Source organism: Thrips palmi, unplaced genomic scaffold (assembly GCF_012932325.1).
Source record: "Thrips palmi isolate BJ-2018 unplaced genomic scaffold, TpBJ-2018v1 HiC_scaffold_16, whole genome shotgun sequence".
In the NCBI taxonomy this organism is placed as follows: domain Eukaryota; kingdom Metazoa; phylum Arthropoda; class Insecta; order Thysanoptera; family Thripidae; genus Thrips; species Thrips palmi.
The window spans coordinates 13362538-13378469 of NW_023144625.1; the positions used below are offsets into that span (position 1 = coordinate 13362538).

Here is a 15932-nt window from a genome sequence, read left to right on the forward strand (position 1 = left end):
TAACAACAAAACAAAGCTACCTGTTGCTCCAGGAAGAAGACCGAGCGAGGCGTGGGCGTGTGGTTCGCGGAATACATAACGTAAAACTGTTTTAATGCCGTCTGACAATGTATTCATATTTTGAGAAAATTATGCTTTCCGGTTGCTGCGTTTTTCGGTTTTCCACTTCCAGAACAGACACCTTCTGGGTCTTTCTTCGGCTGGCCAATAAGTCATTCAAGGAGTGGACGTCCGGGCGCAGCGCCGCGGCGCGCGGAGTCCTGCGGGGGCGAAGTGGGAGTGCCCCCCCCCCTCTTTCCGTCTCTCTTCCTCCGACAGTCGGAGGTAAGCATTGAGTGAGAGAAACGCCCCGAGTCTCTCTAGAGGAGAGGCGCCGCGAGGCCCGGCCGGCGTGGTGCCGGGCGGGGGGAGGGGAGGGGGAGGGGCCGGATTTGGGCGCGGGGCGCGCTTACCCGGACCAGTATAAAACGCGCCGGCCCGGCCCAAAAGCTGTCAGTACGTCTTCGTGCAACACATCAGTCCGTGCCCAGTAGCCCCAAGCACCTCCACAACCAGCACCATGAAGGCCGTCGTAAGTAACTAATGCAGGAACCGAGGGGGGAAGGGCTATACCTCGCTTCGGTCTCATGGGAGCAGATTTCGGCAGAGCGTCATTTACTAATTGGAGCAAATTTACCAAATGTCATAAAATTAAATGACTGTGGTTCTAGTGCGCTAGTTCCCCTAGCAGTCGTTCCCAGGAATTTTCGTCAGTTGTTCCCTACAGCGCATGCCGTTCAGAAAGTACGGATGCCCAAAAGATACCTTCATAGTTAGAATACAAACCCCAGCCTCGCAAAAAAAAAAAAACTTGTCCGACCACTCAATAAAAAAAATTGTCTTCTTAGATAAAAAAAATTATCTTGATTTTAAAAAAAATATATATATTGAGATCAACCATGTTTGATAGTGTGCACTGAATACACGGAATAAGCACTTAACTTTTCAGTGAGACACATTTCTTGCTCCCTGTCGATTTTGTTTGGTCAGCCATTCATTCTTCCCGTGTGATTGCAGGTTGTCGCCCTCTTCGCCCTCCTGGCCGTGGCCTGCGCCATGCCCGCCGCCCCTGCCGCCCCCGCCGCGGCCCCCGCGGCCCCCGGCCCCAAGGATGACCTGAAGGCCTCCGAGGCCGTGTACGTGGCCTCGCCCTACGTGGCCTCCCCCTACGTCGCCGCCGCCTACCCCGCCGTCTCCACCTACGCCGCTGCCGTCCCCGCCGTCAGCACCTACTCCGCCTACTCCGCCCTCCCCGTCGCCAGCTACGGCTACGCCGCCGCCCCCTACTCGTACTACTACCGCTAAGCCGCCGGAACCCCGCAGACTGGAACCACTGAAGAAATTTGAGGCCGTTGAGAAATTGTGATTTGTAATTTATTCACTCCATGAAACAAACCATTTGGCAATAAACACAGTACAACGCATCTTAAATGATTTGACATGTTTCTTTTCTGTTGAATGCCATCCGGACATTCCCCTGTAAAACACAACAAACAAAGCACACACTTTTATCTATCACAGCGTAAGAAACTAGTGATGTTCCTCCAATTTCTTTCCTCCAATCAACTGAATTTCGATCAAACGGGACGATTTCACGTAAAATAGGCGTCACGTTGGTTGGCGTGTTCCCGCTAGGCTGGATAAAAGCTGACGATGATGGATGGATTCATCATCCATTTTCACTGGATTGTGACTAAGTCTGATCGAATTGGAACAGGATGACCAGGAAAGTCGCGAAGGAGCCGAAGACCTAAGAAAAGGACACGGTATAAACTCTCACACAAAAATGCCCTTAGGCACCACCCGTTGATTGAAAACGGTGAACCAAATATGCAATCTTGAAAATTATGAACCATGCTGGGCCCAGCCTCGAGGCAAGATCACAAGGTTACTTTGTGTCGGTGGAAAGATGGGACAACGCATTTTTTTTCGGCGCAGAGCCATTTGATACTGACCCGGCCCATGGTGGTGAAATCGAAGAAGAGCAGATCGAAGACCCCGTAGCGGCAGTCCTGCATCTGCAACTGGTGGCTGAATCCCTGCACCTGGGAGATCGCGCGGGGCGTCAGCCAGTGAGTCAGTACACTGTGTTTTTCAACAAATGAGCCGTCCACGCGTTCGTTGGAACGTGAATCGACGCTCAAACGATTTGTGACGTGATGTTCAAACGACACGACTCACATTCTAACGGACGTGACGTCTCTGTCATTGAATACCACATATGTAGTTCCCAGTTTGTTTTTTTTTTTCACTCAAAGTAAAAATGACTCACTTCTCTATTCGTCCTGTTGGAAACAAGGGCGTTTCTCGCCAGGAACCCATGGAGCGTATTGAATATCCTCGAATGCTTGAAAAAAAAGAAAGAAGCGAGGCCATCAGTCGTGGAAGCGCTCTAGCGCCTGCGAAAGTGGGGGTAGGCCACACTGCGAGACGCGCGCGTGTTGCGGTACGGCCTACCCGCCACTCCGCAGGCGCTAACCACACAAAAAGGTTTTTTTGTTTTTTTACCACAACGTGGTGCAGGACGGTGGTCCCGGTACTCACGCTTTTGCGCAGCTGCTGGCCCAGGGTGCAGCTGGCGATGAACCTGAGCATGATGACGATGCCCCAGACGACGGTGCTGGCGCCGTAGGCCTCGAGGAAGCTGGACGCGCTCCGGACGCCTATCTTGCCCTGCAGGTACACGATGCCGCCGAAGGAACTGATGCCGGCCTCCATGACGGCGACGAGCAGGCAGCACAGGCGGGCGGCGCCGTGCGCGCGGTTGCTGGTGCGCACCACGTCCTGCAGGACCTGCTGCCGCGTCCGCAGCGCGCGCAGCTCCAGCGCGGCCTGCGCGTCCTCCTCCGCACTCACCGCCTCGCCGGGCCGCCCCGCCAGGGCCTGCACCCGGTCCAGGACGTCGTCGGCGACGTCCCGGCCCAGGAACACGCAGGCGGTGACCAGGGCACCCAGCTCGCCGTCGGCCAGCATCATGTGGAACGAGGGCAACATGTCGGTCACGTAGAGGGTGACCTCCTTCACGCTCTTGAGGGCCTGGTTACGGAAAACAACGGCCAGTTCACACTCTATTTCTACGCGGTTCTTAAGAAAGGGCCCCGGAGGTGCGACGAGCGACACTTCCGCCAGTCTACGCACCGACATGTCGGCGGTGGCGACGCTGAAGGCCGGGACGAAGATGGAACTGATCAGGAACCACGCCAGCACCAGGGCCATGCCGCGCCACGAGCGGCGCGAGGGTGCACACCACGACAAGTACATGACCAGGCACTGCACCAGGGCGGCCTGCTCGTAGCGGCGCAGCAGCAGTATCAGCTACGACACAGGCATGCAGAGCTGACCCTCCAAAGCCAACCATCCCCGTCCGCTTCCCAATGTTTGTCCAACCTGCAGCATCGCGGAGGCCATGGCCTTGACCACGACGTCCAACGAAAACAGCCTCGACACGTAGGGCCCGTCGCCGCCACCCAGGATGTCCGGGAGGTGGGAGTACACGACGCAGCTCTTGAAGGCGGTGAGCAGGACCATGACGACGACGCAGTAGCGCGTCCAGCCGCGCGAGGGCCTCGGCGGCCACGCAGTCCCGCAGTGGTGGCCGCCGGTGAGGAGCAGCAGCAGGATGGTGCGCCACAGCAGCGTGCACAGCCTGGCCCAGCAGGGGCTGGCCGGGCCGCCAACGCCACCCCGACGGCCCCGACACCAGGGCGACCAGCACCTCACCCGCGACGAGCCGCCACCGTGGCCGCCATCCCCGGCCACGGCCATTGTGTCAGTGCCGCGGCTTGCAGTGCACCCCGTGCACCCCCGGCGCCTGTTGGGGTTGTTCACGGCGCCGCGGTCGATATCATCAGGTGAGTGAATCGTGAAGGGCCCCGTTCGATATTCGAGAGTCACCGCGAGAGTCGCCCGCCAAGCCCGCCAAGCCAGCCAAGCCCCAGGGGAGCAGAGAAGGTCGTTCAGACTGTTTTGACGGACGATAACGATAACATCAGCGAGTCCGGCGGCAGGACGGGCAGGGACAGAAAAGCACGGCGAGGGGCGAACATACATTGTACGAAATATGGACATATTCCATAAAACGTCTGGAGGTAGGCAAAACTAGTGGCAAATACAGCAGAAATCTTGCGCGTGCCTCCACATTCCCACAATCGTCGAGCACCAAATTGTACTGTGAGCTCCCCTCGGATAGAGAAGGGTGGGGACGGGAAGAGCCGACAGCTTTCTTATCGACTTCACAGGTGTCTCCGTCCGACTCCCCGACAAGGGCAATTTTCCTAACAGGGCCGCATTGAGGCGGGTCACAATAGAAAAATTGCTCTTCTTGGGTTATACGGAGTTGCTTAACAAGCACACACCCCCTCCCCCGGGCCACACACCTCACCGGGCTGAACCACTGCCTCTGGATCTACGCTTTAGTCAACCACAAGACACGCACTAAGTTGCCTGGTCGCGTGGCACTCAACAAACCGACTCCCGAACCCTCTCCCGTTTTCTCAGGACTAGATTGTCCTCGTGATTTACGAGTGTCGCGGTCGCGGTCGCCGTTACGGTGTGCGCGCTTATTAAGGACTAAGCTCATTACCACCGCCACCGTTCGATCGCGAACCCCGTATTAGACTGGGGCAGGCCAGAGGCCGAAGCCAGAGGCCTAAGTGAGCCAAGGGCCCAGGGCGGCCCAGGGAGGCCCAGGGCGGCCTGGGACGGCCTGGGACGGCCTAGGACGGCCTGGTGCCGGCCGCCGCCTCATCGCCACTCGTTTGCCCGCACCCCAGACACGTGCACGCGCGTCGGCCGCCGCCTCCACCGCCAGGAGGAGGAGGAGGATGGCGTCGGCGGGGACGTCGGCGGGGGCGTCGGCCGGGGAGGCGTCCTTCGGGGGGACGTCGTCCTGGGGGCGCTTCGCCGAGTGGAGCTGGCGGTGCTGGCTGAGCGCGCTGCGCGTGTTCGGCATGGCGCCGCTCGCGCCGCTCTCGGCTGGCGGTTGCGAGGCGCCGGCCGCCTCGACGCCCTGGCTACGGTGAGTCCCCCAATTAACTTTTTACAGTGTCGAATTCACCATGGACGCAATGGCATTCAGAGTCTTTTAGTGTGGCGTGAAGTGGTGCTCTTCCTGGGACTTAGCGCGTTCGGCTGGCCACCTCTGCAGGTACAGCGTCCTGGCGACGCTGCTGCTGCCGGCGGTGTGCGCCGCGATCAACCTGGACCGGGTGCTGAGGGGCGACTACGCGAAGCTCATCTTCGTGGAGAAGGCGCGCAACAGCATGCTGGTGTTCAAGGCCCTGCTGGCGGCCGCGGCGATGGCGGTGTCGCTGTGGCGGCGCCGTGAGGTGCTGGTGGCGGTGTTCGGCCTGCAGCACGCCATGAGGCACTCGCTGCGGCGCGGCGGCCCGTCGTCGCGCGCCTTGCAGCGGGTCGCGGCCGCCAGCGCCGCCTTCTCGTTGTTCACGCTGTTCTTCGCGGCCGTCATCCTCCACCACCTCTACGACTTCACCCAAAGCCTGCCCAACAACAGCTGCGACGCCTTCTCGGTCTGCATCACCGCCACCCTGGCGGGGGTCTTCGCCTTCCAGGCGGCCACGCTCTGGGCGCTCGGCGCCGACCTCCGCGACGACGCCGTGCTCCTCGTGGAGGACGCCCTGCAGGCCGTGCTCCAGGAGGCGGGCGCGGGGAGTTCTGCCGCCGGCCCCAGAGTCAGCGCGTGGCCTGTGGGGCCTGGGGGGCCTGGGGGGCCTGGGGGGCCTGGGGGGCCTGGGCCGTGGCGGGGGCTGCGGGTCCGGCAGGCCCTCCTGCGCGACGTGCAGGCCAGTACCGCCACCACCCTTAGTGACGTGCAAACACTTCTAACCCGAATCCAGCTGCTTATCGCATCCCCTTGCAGATGAGCATGTGCAGCGCGTTCGGCGTCCAGAACGCGGCCGTCGTCCTGGGCGACGTCGTGGACTCCGCCTTCTCGTTCTACGCCATGATGTCCGTGACAATGTCCGAGCCCCTGACGGCGGACCCGGTCTGGGGCGCGGTCACGGCGGTGCGTCTGGCCGCCCTCTTCTTCCTGTGCCAGTGGGTCCACGCCGAGGCGAGTGTCATTCTGCCGCCATTTTGACTTGATTTTGACCACCCTTCTCCTTGGGTGGTGTTTTTTCTCTTTTTTGACGAAGGCTTTGCGTTGCAGCACGAAGCCCTCTCGCACATCCTGAACAGCTTCCTCGCCACCAGCAGCAGCATCCCCCCGGAAGTAGTGCAGGAAGTACTGTAACGCCCTAGTATTCTTAAGACCCTACTCTTTCATGCCCTGTATCGGGAAGACGTTGACCACAACGATTTTGCCTTTGACCGCAACGATTTTGGGACCAAAGTTGGTCAAAAAGTGGTCGAATCTCGGAAATTTGCTGATTTTGCTGACTTTGGGCGGCCACTGTGTCCAATCTAGTTGCCGTAAAAGGCCTCCCTCGACGTCTTAGTATTCTTAAGACCCTACTCTTTCATGCCCTGTATCGGGAAGACGTTGACCGCAACGATTTTGCCTTTGACCGCAACGATTTTGGGACCAAAGTTGGTCAAAAAGTGGTCGAATCTCGGAAATTTGCTGATTTTGCTGACTTTGGGCGGCCACTGTGTCCAATCTAGTTGCCGTAAAAGGCCTCCCTCGACGTCCTAGTATTCTCAAGACCCTACTCTTTCATGCCCTGTATCGGGAAGACGTTGACCACAACGATTTTGCCTTTGACCGCAACGATTTTGGGACCAAAATTGTGGGAAATCAAGTGTCCTCGGGCCTGTACTCCGGATCCATTTTTGTGCAATTCAGGTGAGGGGCTGTATACTTCAAGTCCGTCTACTCGACCACAAGTGCACCGCAGCCGGCATGTTCAATTTCGACCTGACCACCATGCAAGCGGTGAGAACCGAGTCCAGTGCCAATCCGACAAAACTGCACTGTCATGTGTTTAGACACTCGATCGTCTCTCTTTTCGTAACACGGCAAAAACAGTTCCTTGTTTTCCCAAAGACTCCTTGTAAATCGCCATTGTCTTGAAGCCTCTAGGGAAGACCAGCACTTGTTTTTGCCGCGTAACTCTCCAACCATGGTTCTTAAACACACTTCTTTTCCAGGCCATTTTACTCGTCCTCAGCAACTGCCTCGTTCTCGCCCAGTTCGATCGGACAACTTGCACTCTGAATGAGCTTCCAAGCCAATCCTGAAGGTAACGCGGCATTTGTACTAAGAAGGCTTCCAAACAAACTTCATGAAAGTATTTTCATCCCGTTCCGTCCTGCCCGCATCCTTTTCAGGATCGGAAACAATCGCGTTGACAATCTTTGCCTACATCGTCTATCGTGAAAAAAATAAAGAACAAAATTATTGCAAATTAGAAAAAATGTTTTTTTTTATTTTTGTAATTATTTCTCCAACGACGGTCTCCCGCCGCATGGCGTCGTCGTTTCAAATAGATTGGCCCTGATTGATAGTGGGTGGATTTTTAATTGACTTTCACAAGCTTTGACTGTGACAAGCGGACAGAGTACGGAGTGCAACACATTGACAAGAGATGATGGTGTGTTTTTCAATAGTTTATTCATTGCTTGAGTTTTGTTTTTTTATAAATCGATTGCACATTTCCTTTTTGTCTTGTTGCGCGAAATGGAGTCAGTCTTTCGGAGGGTCGCGGGGCGGTGACGATGAGGACGCTAGTAGTAGTAGGGGTAGCCGTACTGGTAGCCGAGGTTGCCGTACTGGAAGCTGGGTTGGTAGCCGAGGCTGGGCAGGGCGTTGTAGTTGTACATCGAGTAGGGCAGCGAGTAGGCCGAGTACGGGCTGGCCAGGTACAGGGCCTCCTCGCCCTTCAGGTCGCCCTTCTCCGACGGGGTGCCCACGGGGGGCGTCATGGGCGGCGTCATGGGGGGCGCCATGGGGGGGCCGGGGGGCGCGGGGGGGCCCGGGCGGGGCATCGCGGCGCAGACGGCCACCACTGCCAGGAGAATCACCTGCAAGACGAAGCACAGTCATTTCTCCAGCTCTCGTTTTTCGGGGCACACTCTCAGGGTTAACGTACCAATCATGAATCGCTGTTCCAAACATGGGTCACTATGGAAGGATGAACAAAATTGAGTAGCTGAATGTCCAGATAGGAAATAACAGGCAGTGATCTATGTATGGAACATTGATTCATGTTCAGCACGTTACCCTACGCTCACCCATCCAGCAAGCCTGACACACACGCACCACTCGCGACTCGCGCACACCCTCCCCTCCCCTCACTCCACACACAATTATCACTAACAGAGACAGACACACAAGTGACTGGAAGAAAGTGAGGCCGTAGGGGCGGCACAAGCGTCCGTCAGCAGCTAGGTACTCACGCAGGCCTTCATGATGTTGGCTGGGCTCGAGATCACAGCGTTGTGAGGACCAGGGCGACGGCGAGGGCTTTTATACCTTCCCGGCGTGCACCGCGCCACCGCGGTCGCCTGCAGAACCTAGAGGGCTCGGGCTGCTGCACTGCTGCACCCCCCGCGCCCCCAGGCAGGGCAGGCACTGCAGCCACTGCAGCGACTGCAACCTGCCTCCTCCAGCCCCGAGCCTGGCGGAGTCAGCGAACCCGAACCTGTTCCCGGCGCAGCCTGCCGAAGCCTGCCCCGCAGGCCTGCCCCACGACGGCGGCGTGCACGCGGTGCATTGCTCCTGCACTTCTTGGCCTTGGCCGTGGCCGCCGTTGGTCAGGTTCGCCGGCAGAGACGCGACGCGTCGGCGTGGTACCCCCCCCCCTCCTCAGCTCACGCAATACCCTGCCTTTCGGGTCCGCGATACAGGTAATCGTTGCGGTGGATCTTGAACGGGTTATGTGTCTTCCAGGCGTCTTTCTTTTTGTTTCGGAGGGGAAGGGGGTAATTACCCCTCCCTTGGGTGCGAGTTGGGCCGCCTGGAAGGCAGGCAAAAATCAATACTATGTCCCCGTGACGAGGAGAAAACCACTTGCTCGTCTGCTCGTCTGCGGCACGGACTCCCAGACCGCGGGACCGCGGGGCCGTAGAGCCGCAGGGCGTGGTCCATCAGGGTCCACGCGGGGCGTGGGCGTGGGGGGGGGGGGGGGGGGGCACGCCGCGGCACGCAGGCCACCGACAGGCCACGTACGGACATCGTCTCGATTAGCATTCGCCACTTGTGTGGCGAGGGGCCGCCACTCATCCCGAGAGCCGTTTTCGTCGCTCTGTCTCTCTCGCACTCGTCCCGTACAGGTGCGAGAGAGACAGAGCGACGGAAAGCGATTCTCGGAATGAGTCTGCAGCGCGGTGCGATCAATAAGATGCCCCTTCGGCGGTACCTCGAGCCCCAGCACTCCCAGCAAGCGCATCGCCGACGCCGCGGGTAAGCCCAGGCTGAGACGCGCGGGTGGGTCCACTCTGAGACGCACAGGTAGGTCCAGGCTGAGGCATGCCAGGGCGACCAGGGCATGCTGAGGCTGAAATGAGCAGCTGGCCCATCACGCCATCACTCTTCGCTTCGGCTCCAAGGCCACGGCCACGCCGCACCGCGCCGCACCGCCACGGACACCATTCATCCAGGACAATCAGGCCGCTCTCCCAAAACTCCAGTCACTAAGTCGCCTTTGCCAACTGCCCGGCGTGGCGAGGCGGACAGGGTGGGCGTGTGCGCGTCTGTGTGTGTGTGCGCGCGCGCGTGCGTGTCACTACGAGCGATGCATGTCAACGTGGGAACCTCTCCCCTCTCTGCACACACACACAAAACACACCAGTGGCGTGCGCAGAAATTTTGAAAGGGAGGGGTCAAGTCGCGCTTTTTGCCTGCCTTCAGGTGAAATGTTTCACAACTTGCCTACCTCGCAGGCGGCTGTCAAGTGTCAAAAGGGGCACACACACATACACACACACAGCGTGATGAAGAGGCGGCCTGGGCTATTCGCGCAGGTGCTTTTTATTCGGCGTCATGGGCTGTTTTTGTTGGCGTTGTTTTCTCGAAAGGGGCGTACGAGAATCGCAGAGCGGCACAGCGGCAGAGCACGCCGGCACGCCGCGGGAACCGGATCGGGAGGATCTCCAGGTCCGGCCCGCCCCGCCCCGCATGCCCGTGGAGCTCCGCGTCCTGCAGACTGATTCCGAGAGTCGTTTTCGTCGCTCCGTCTCTCTCGCGCCTGTGTGGAACGCTCCGTGAGTGCGAGAGAGACAGAACGACGAAAACGACTCTCGGAATCAGTCTGCAGCAGAAGTTGCTCCAGGGTTCGTCTTTTGTCTGGAGACATGTGCAGAAAAAGGGTGGCTCCAGGTTCTCAAAAATAGGAAAGGGGGATCAAGCATATTTTTTTGGTCTCAAAAAGTTCTCTAACATTTGTAGTCGTTTTTGATAAGGTGGTGCGGGGACGCTCGCCTTTGTTGTCTCGCATCGCTTGGATTATCCTGGAGGTAACAGGAAATCGTCAGGCTCTCATGCAAAAGCAAACTTTCCGACCCATGCACACACACCTGCACACGAAATCGGCGGATGCGGCGGCGTCTCGGCGTCAAGGTCTAGGGTGAAGATTTTGGCCGCGATCGCAGTGAGCATCGACTCACCTGTGCCCAGAGGGACCAAACCGCGCCCCGCCGTTTCAAGCCCGTGACCACCCTTAGAGACCGACGAAGGGGTAGGGCTCCAACAACCCCGTCTACTGTCTATACCAGCGGTTCCCAACCTTTTGCGGTTCGCGACCCCAAATTTGTAGCCAAAACTTTCCGCGACCCCCAGGAAAAATTTCGCGACCCCACGCGACCCCTCCTTTAGCATGCCTTTGTTATGGAGTGCGATTATCTGCCTTAGTTTGGGAGCAGTATTGCCGCAAAGTTGATCAAAACGGTCACAAATGTCTTAAAAAATCGTGTTTTGGGCCGACTTTAAGCATCTACTGCGTCTGATCCGAGGTCGGTATTCGTCGCTCCGCTCTCTCTCGCGTCCTTGGAAACGTTCCGTGAGTGCGAGAGAGATAGAACGACGAAAACGACTCTCGGAATCAGTCTTGCAGCAGAAGTTGCTCCAGGGTTCGTCTTTTGTCTGGAGATCATTGCAGAAAAGGGTGGCTCCAGGTCTCAAAATAGGAAAGGGGGATCAAGCATAATTTTGGTCTCAAAAAGTTCTCTGACATTTGTAGTCGTTTTGATAAGGTGGTGCGGGACGCTCGCCTTTGTTGTCTCGCATCGCTTGGATTACCTGGAGGCAACAGGAAAATCTCAGGCTCTCATGCAAAAGCAAACTTCCAGACCCATGCACACACACCTGCACACGAAATCAGCGGATGCGGCGGCGTCTCGGCGTCAAGGTGAAGATTTTGGCCGCGATCGCGGTGAGCATCGCTTTACTCACCTGTGTCCAGAGGGACCAAACCGCGCCCCGCCGTTTCAAGCCCGTGACCACCCTTAGAGACCGGCGAAGGGGTAGGGCTCCAACAACCCCGTCTACTGTCTATACTCTGCATGACCCGGTGGCCCGGTCCAGCTCGCCCAGCTCGTCCTGGCCTGTGTCTGTGTCGATCGCGTCGGGGAATGCGGTGTTTGGACGGCATTCTGTTCGCAAAAGCCAAGCCGCCTGCTACGCTACAGTGCCTCACGTCGTGCACGGCTGCCGGATGGGTTGCCTGCCCCACAGGCGCGCAGCGCGCAGAGGGCTCCAGAGAGACGGCGCTGCTGCTGCCGGTGGCCGCATCGCAAACTAAGGACGTCAACAAAAACATCCGTCCGCCTGTCCACCCGTCTGTCTGTCTGTCTATCTACCCACCGCGCGAGAAGCGTGCCGGATGCGTTTGCTTATAAAGCGAATAACGAAACAATACGCAATCTGAAAGATTCTTTAAAATCTCAAGAGAATAGACGATGGCGAAAAAGTGCGAGGTTGGAAGCTGCCGCTCTGCCGAATTTCAGATGCCAGTCGATTGCTATCTAGTTCCGTAAGTTTTTCGTAGTGTTTCGTTAGGTTAAAGGTCCCTTTGTTTACCTGTTTGAGCAACTTTTTAGTCGACGTGCTTCTTTTTCGAGGCAGAAACACTTTTTATTTGTGCGAGTTTGTACACTTCCCATGGCTCAGTGTATTTTTGAGTGGCAACATAATTTTTACTTTATTTTTAAAGGATGGTGAATTTGTTTCAAAAACCATGCTCTTTCATTATTTATTATTTTCATTTCTTTTCTTTTAAGGTTTCCTGATGACAAAGACGGAAGGCAGCCTCTGTGGATAGAGTTTGTCAAGGGTAAAGGTAGTACTTGGAGACCAGGGGCTAAGTCTAGGGTTTGTACGCTGCATTTTGCATCTCATAACTTCTTCAACAATGGGAGGAGGAGATCGCGTTTACTAAGGACTGCCGTACCAACGTTAGAACCAGATCTGGTAAGATCTCTTTTGATTTGGCATTGTTATTTTTTTAATGGCTGTGTTTATTAGTGATTAGTGCTATATTCCTTGTTCTTCTCAACAGGTGCCTTCCTCAACCCTTCGGCCATCCTGTGACGCCATATCAGAAACATCGTCGTGGTCGGCAACAGCCAAACCCATTCTTCCGAAGCCCTCTGTAAGCCTACAATCAAATCTTCAAACAAAATTTAATGTAAGTGCCTTAGTTTCCATACTCTGCATTTAAATTTTTTTCTTTTTTATTAATGTTTTTAAAATACTGTCTTTGTTATTTTATCTAACCAGTCTTTGACCAATTTTTACTCTGTTCTCAGGGCTCAAGTTTATCAGATGTTCTTAATTACATGAAAGTTGAAGAGGAAGAGTATTTAAACAAGGTGCAATTGAAAAGAAGCATCAGAGGTTTGTTAATTCATGTTGATGATCTCTGCAAAAGGTTTCAGAATGATCCTGTGAAGGAGCCAGAACTAAATTCCATGCGATATATCCTTCTTAAAGTACTGAACAACATCAATCTTTCACCTCAGGAAGCATTAAGTATGTTTCAAAATGAGGTGGCTGAAAAAAATTACAATCATTTGAGGAGACTGGTGAAGGTAGAAAAAAAACAGTTCAAGGCTTTAGTTAGGTCATTTTCATTAAGTTTGCATTTTTTTTCTCAACCAGCTTATTCATACATAAGGCAAAAGCTGAGAGGTGCTGTACCGCATCCTCGTACCATCCAGGCCTGGTACACCACAATAGATAAATACATGCCTTAGATTTTAATTTAGCTCTGTGTCTTAATATTTTCATTTTAAATTATTGGGATGCAATATCTTTTTCTAACTCGTAATCAAGAATTTACTGTGTACGATTCCCTGAAAGAGAATATTGTGTCATTCTAGAGCCATTCTTTCTCATGCATTGTACCAACATGAAAATTGATTTTAAAATTAGCAATTAAATACAATGAATTGTATAGCTCATGGTTTTGCTAATCGATAATTATCCTATTCTTACTTTACCTTTGTTTACTTAATGTGGTCAAGTATCAAAGGTTGAATGAGTGATTTTTTTGTTGTGTGTGTGTTCATTGAGTTGTTTGAATTTTCTGTCAGTTTCCGAAATTGTTGTCCAGTGCAGTAGCACAGTATCTAACCTAAAGTTCCATAACTTCTCCAAACTTTGTAAAGTGTCAAATGGCATTATGGCATGTGTGAAAGAGAAAGACCTTTGTAGTTTTTAGAAATTCCTTTTAATGTAGCAAAGAACAATTAAACAACTAAAAATAACTTAAGACTCATTCTACTGGTGAGATAAGGCAAAAATAAACCTACTTCTGATGCCACAATCTAACACTTAAATAATACATGAAGTAATCAGTCTCAAGGGAAAGGAACAATACAGATAAACTGAGATCTGCAAATTCAGCGGCACTAGAAAGAGAACTCTGAAATGGCAATCGCTGAAAGACACTACGGTCTGTAGGTTTCCGCTCTTCACTCTTCAGGACTCGTTCTGCGCCTGAGCCTTGTCCTCGCCGCCGGCCTGCTTGTCCTCCTCGGCGTGGCTCTGGTTCTCCTCCTCGGGGTGCTGCTGCAGCAAAGGCTGCTTGCTGCAGGTGATGGGCACCTGGCGCACCCTCTCGTCGGGGGCAGGCAAGGCCTTGAGCGGGGCCGACACCTGCAGCACGCCGTCGGCCGTGAGCTTGGACTTGATGGAGTCCGGGTCCACGCCGTCAGGGAGCTTGTAGCGGCGGGTGAACTGGCGGCGCACCAGGCCGTGCTCGTCGGGGCGCTCTTCGTGGCTGCCCTCCACCACGACGTAGCCGTCGTCCTTGGTCACCTGCACTGACAGCTCCTCGGGCCGGTAGTCCTGCACGTCCACGTTGACGATGAAGGCGTTCTTGCCGTCGTCCGGGCGCGACATCTCGCCCAGCTCCCTCTTGAGCAGCTGCAGGATGCTGGGGCGGCCGGGGTACGACTGGCGGCGCACGGCGCGCTCGCGCTGCTCGGGGGCGCTGGCGTCCACCAGGCGCACCACGCCGGGCCTCAAGCTGGCGCGGGCCACGGGGCGATGCAGCAGCAGCTCGTTGAGGAGGTCGGCGACGTCACCCTGGTAGCCCTGGTGGTGGCCCTGGTGGCCCTGGTGACCATGACGGCCTTGGTAGCCCTGGAAGCGGCGAGGTTCCTCCTCGTCGAAGGACAGGTCGCGAAGCTCGCTCAGGATGTAGGGAAGCATCTGGAAACAGAAAGTCGTTCGTTTTACTCGTCTGAAAATTTTACAGGGAAAGTACACGAAAGTCAAGGTGCCTTTAGTGACAACTTTGACAGCCCTGAACGGCGAACGCTGAACTGTATGGTGCGCGACGTTTCAGCCTGTTTGTAAAGCCCGCGTTATACACCTGTCCTAATCTTTTCATACTAGGATAATCACCGCGTCCGACTGTATTTCGCATCGCAATCGCGAGCCTCGGCTGTCGGCTGTCGGCCAACTTGCCTCGGCAAAGAATCCTCAGTGCCAAACGTTGCTCACTTACTTTCGCGCATTTCAACAGGAACAGCACTCACAATGGCACAGGGTGCGCCAACATCAACTAGGCCCAGCCGGCAGCCGGCTGCACAGCTTTGCGTTGCTTTGCATTCTTACCTTTGAACGTCGGAGGTTTGCAAGAAGGAACGGAACAGCTGGCTTCAACAGGCACGGTGATCGACAGCAATCACTCGAACACAACACTGGTTCACGAACTCTCGATGAAGACGACGGAATCAGACTAGGGAAGTCCTGGGCGTAGTGCTGACTAGCAGTCAAGGATCACTCTTCACTCGTCGGTCGCTTGGGATCAACTGATGGTGGGGACGGGGGCGCGATCGCTTTTATAAGTCGGGCCTCGCCGGGGTGCGGTCGCGGTGGTGGGGGGACTCCCCACCAGCCGCTGGGCCATGCTCGGAGCGCGGAGAAGGTTCGGGACGCAACCAGGGAAGGGTGGGGAAGGGCCGCGATGCTTCTAGTCGGCCGGTGGAGGGGGGAGTGAGGGAGACGACCCGCACCGCGGTTCGACGCGGGGGCTGGAGAAGATTCGGGATGACAGCTACGGGAAGGAGCGGGAATGATGCAGGAGGGACAGAGTCTTGCGCCGAAGTGAAGGTAAGAATTCTTGGGAAAGAACTTTTCCCTTTACGACCTGACGAGGCAGGGCTGGCAGGGTGGGTCCTTGATTTATTGCATATTTTTGGTTTTGGTAGACTACCTACCATCGCAGCGTGTCTTGAGACCCATGAGTCTCATGCGTCTCCCATGAACGCTTATGCTGGTCTCATGCTTGTGAGGGCCAACATTTCTCTACAACGCTATTTCGTCCAATTTTATGGTGCATAGCGTTATTAAAAGGCGACACAGATATGTATTCATAGTTTTGCTCCTACGCACCGACAGGTAGGCAACCAAGCCACCCTCATTGGATCGCACGGAGCCCTCGTAAATTGACCCAGGAAACAGGGTATAGGTATATTTGATTGAG

The 15932-nt window shown here is 55.5% G+C and overlaps 5 protein-coding genes across 5 annotated transcripts; 2 read left to right on the forward strand and 3 right to left on the reverse strand.

The window, feature by feature from the left end:
• The first annotated feature begins 483 nt into the window (after positions 1 to 483).
• On the forward strand, positions 484 to 1473 carry LOC117642307 (cuticle protein 16.5-like). The gene is made up of 2 exons (XM_034380381.1): positions 484 to 571; positions 1057 to 1473. Exons 1-2 carry the CDS (start codon positions 560 to 562, stop codon positions 1342 to 1344), a joined length of 300 nt encoding a protein of 99 aa, XP_034236272.1. The 5' UTR covers positions 484 to 559; the 3' UTR covers positions 1345 to 1473.
• Positions 1392 to 3567, reverse strand: LOC117643020. The gene is made up of 7 exons (XM_034381657.1): positions 3427 to 3567; positions 3178 to 3354; positions 2941 to 3075; positions 2584 to 2835; positions 2312 to 2386; positions 1995 to 2084; positions 1392 to 1789 (listed from the first exon to the last, which is right to left on the reverse strand). Exons 1-7 carry the CDS (start codon positions 3565 to 3567, stop codon positions 1733 to 1735), a joined length of 927 nt encoding a protein of 308 aa, XP_034237548.1. The 3' UTR covers positions 1392 to 1732.
• A 4025-nt stretch (positions 3568 to 7592) lies between these two features.
• LOC117642454 (cleavage and polyadenylation specificity factor subunit 6-like) lies at positions 7593 to 8503 on the reverse strand. Its single transcript, XM_034380692.1, has 2 exons — positions 8398 to 8503; positions 7593 to 8022 (listed from the first exon to the last, which is right to left on the reverse strand). Exons 1-2 carry the CDS (start codon positions 8407 to 8409, stop codon positions 7726 to 7728), a joined length of 309 nt encoding a protein of 102 aa, XP_034236583.1. The 5' UTR covers positions 8410 to 8503; the 3' UTR covers positions 7593 to 7725.
• A 3240-nt stretch (positions 8504 to 11743) lies between these two features.
• LOC117642616 lies at positions 11744 to 13704 on the forward strand. The gene is made up of 4 exons (XM_034380947.1): positions 11744 to 11969; positions 12217 to 12406; positions 12495 to 12623; positions 12745 to 13704. Exons 1-4 carry the CDS (start codon positions 11896 to 11898, stop codon positions 13189 to 13191), a joined length of 840 nt encoding a protein of 279 aa, XP_034236838.1. The 5' UTR covers positions 11744 to 11895; the 3' UTR covers positions 13192 to 13704.
• On the reverse strand, positions 13649 to 15281 carry LOC117642617 (alpha-crystallin B chain-like). The gene is made up of 2 exons (XM_034380949.1): positions 15062 to 15281; positions 13649 to 14653 (listed from the first exon to the last, which is right to left on the reverse strand). The coding sequence occupies exon 2, from the start codon at positions 14651 to 14653 to the stop codon at positions 13919 to 13921; it is 735 nt and encodes a 244-aa protein (XP_034236840.1). The 5' UTR covers positions 15062 to 15281; the 3' UTR covers positions 13649 to 13918.
• Positions 15282 to 15932: the final 651 nt, after the last annotated feature.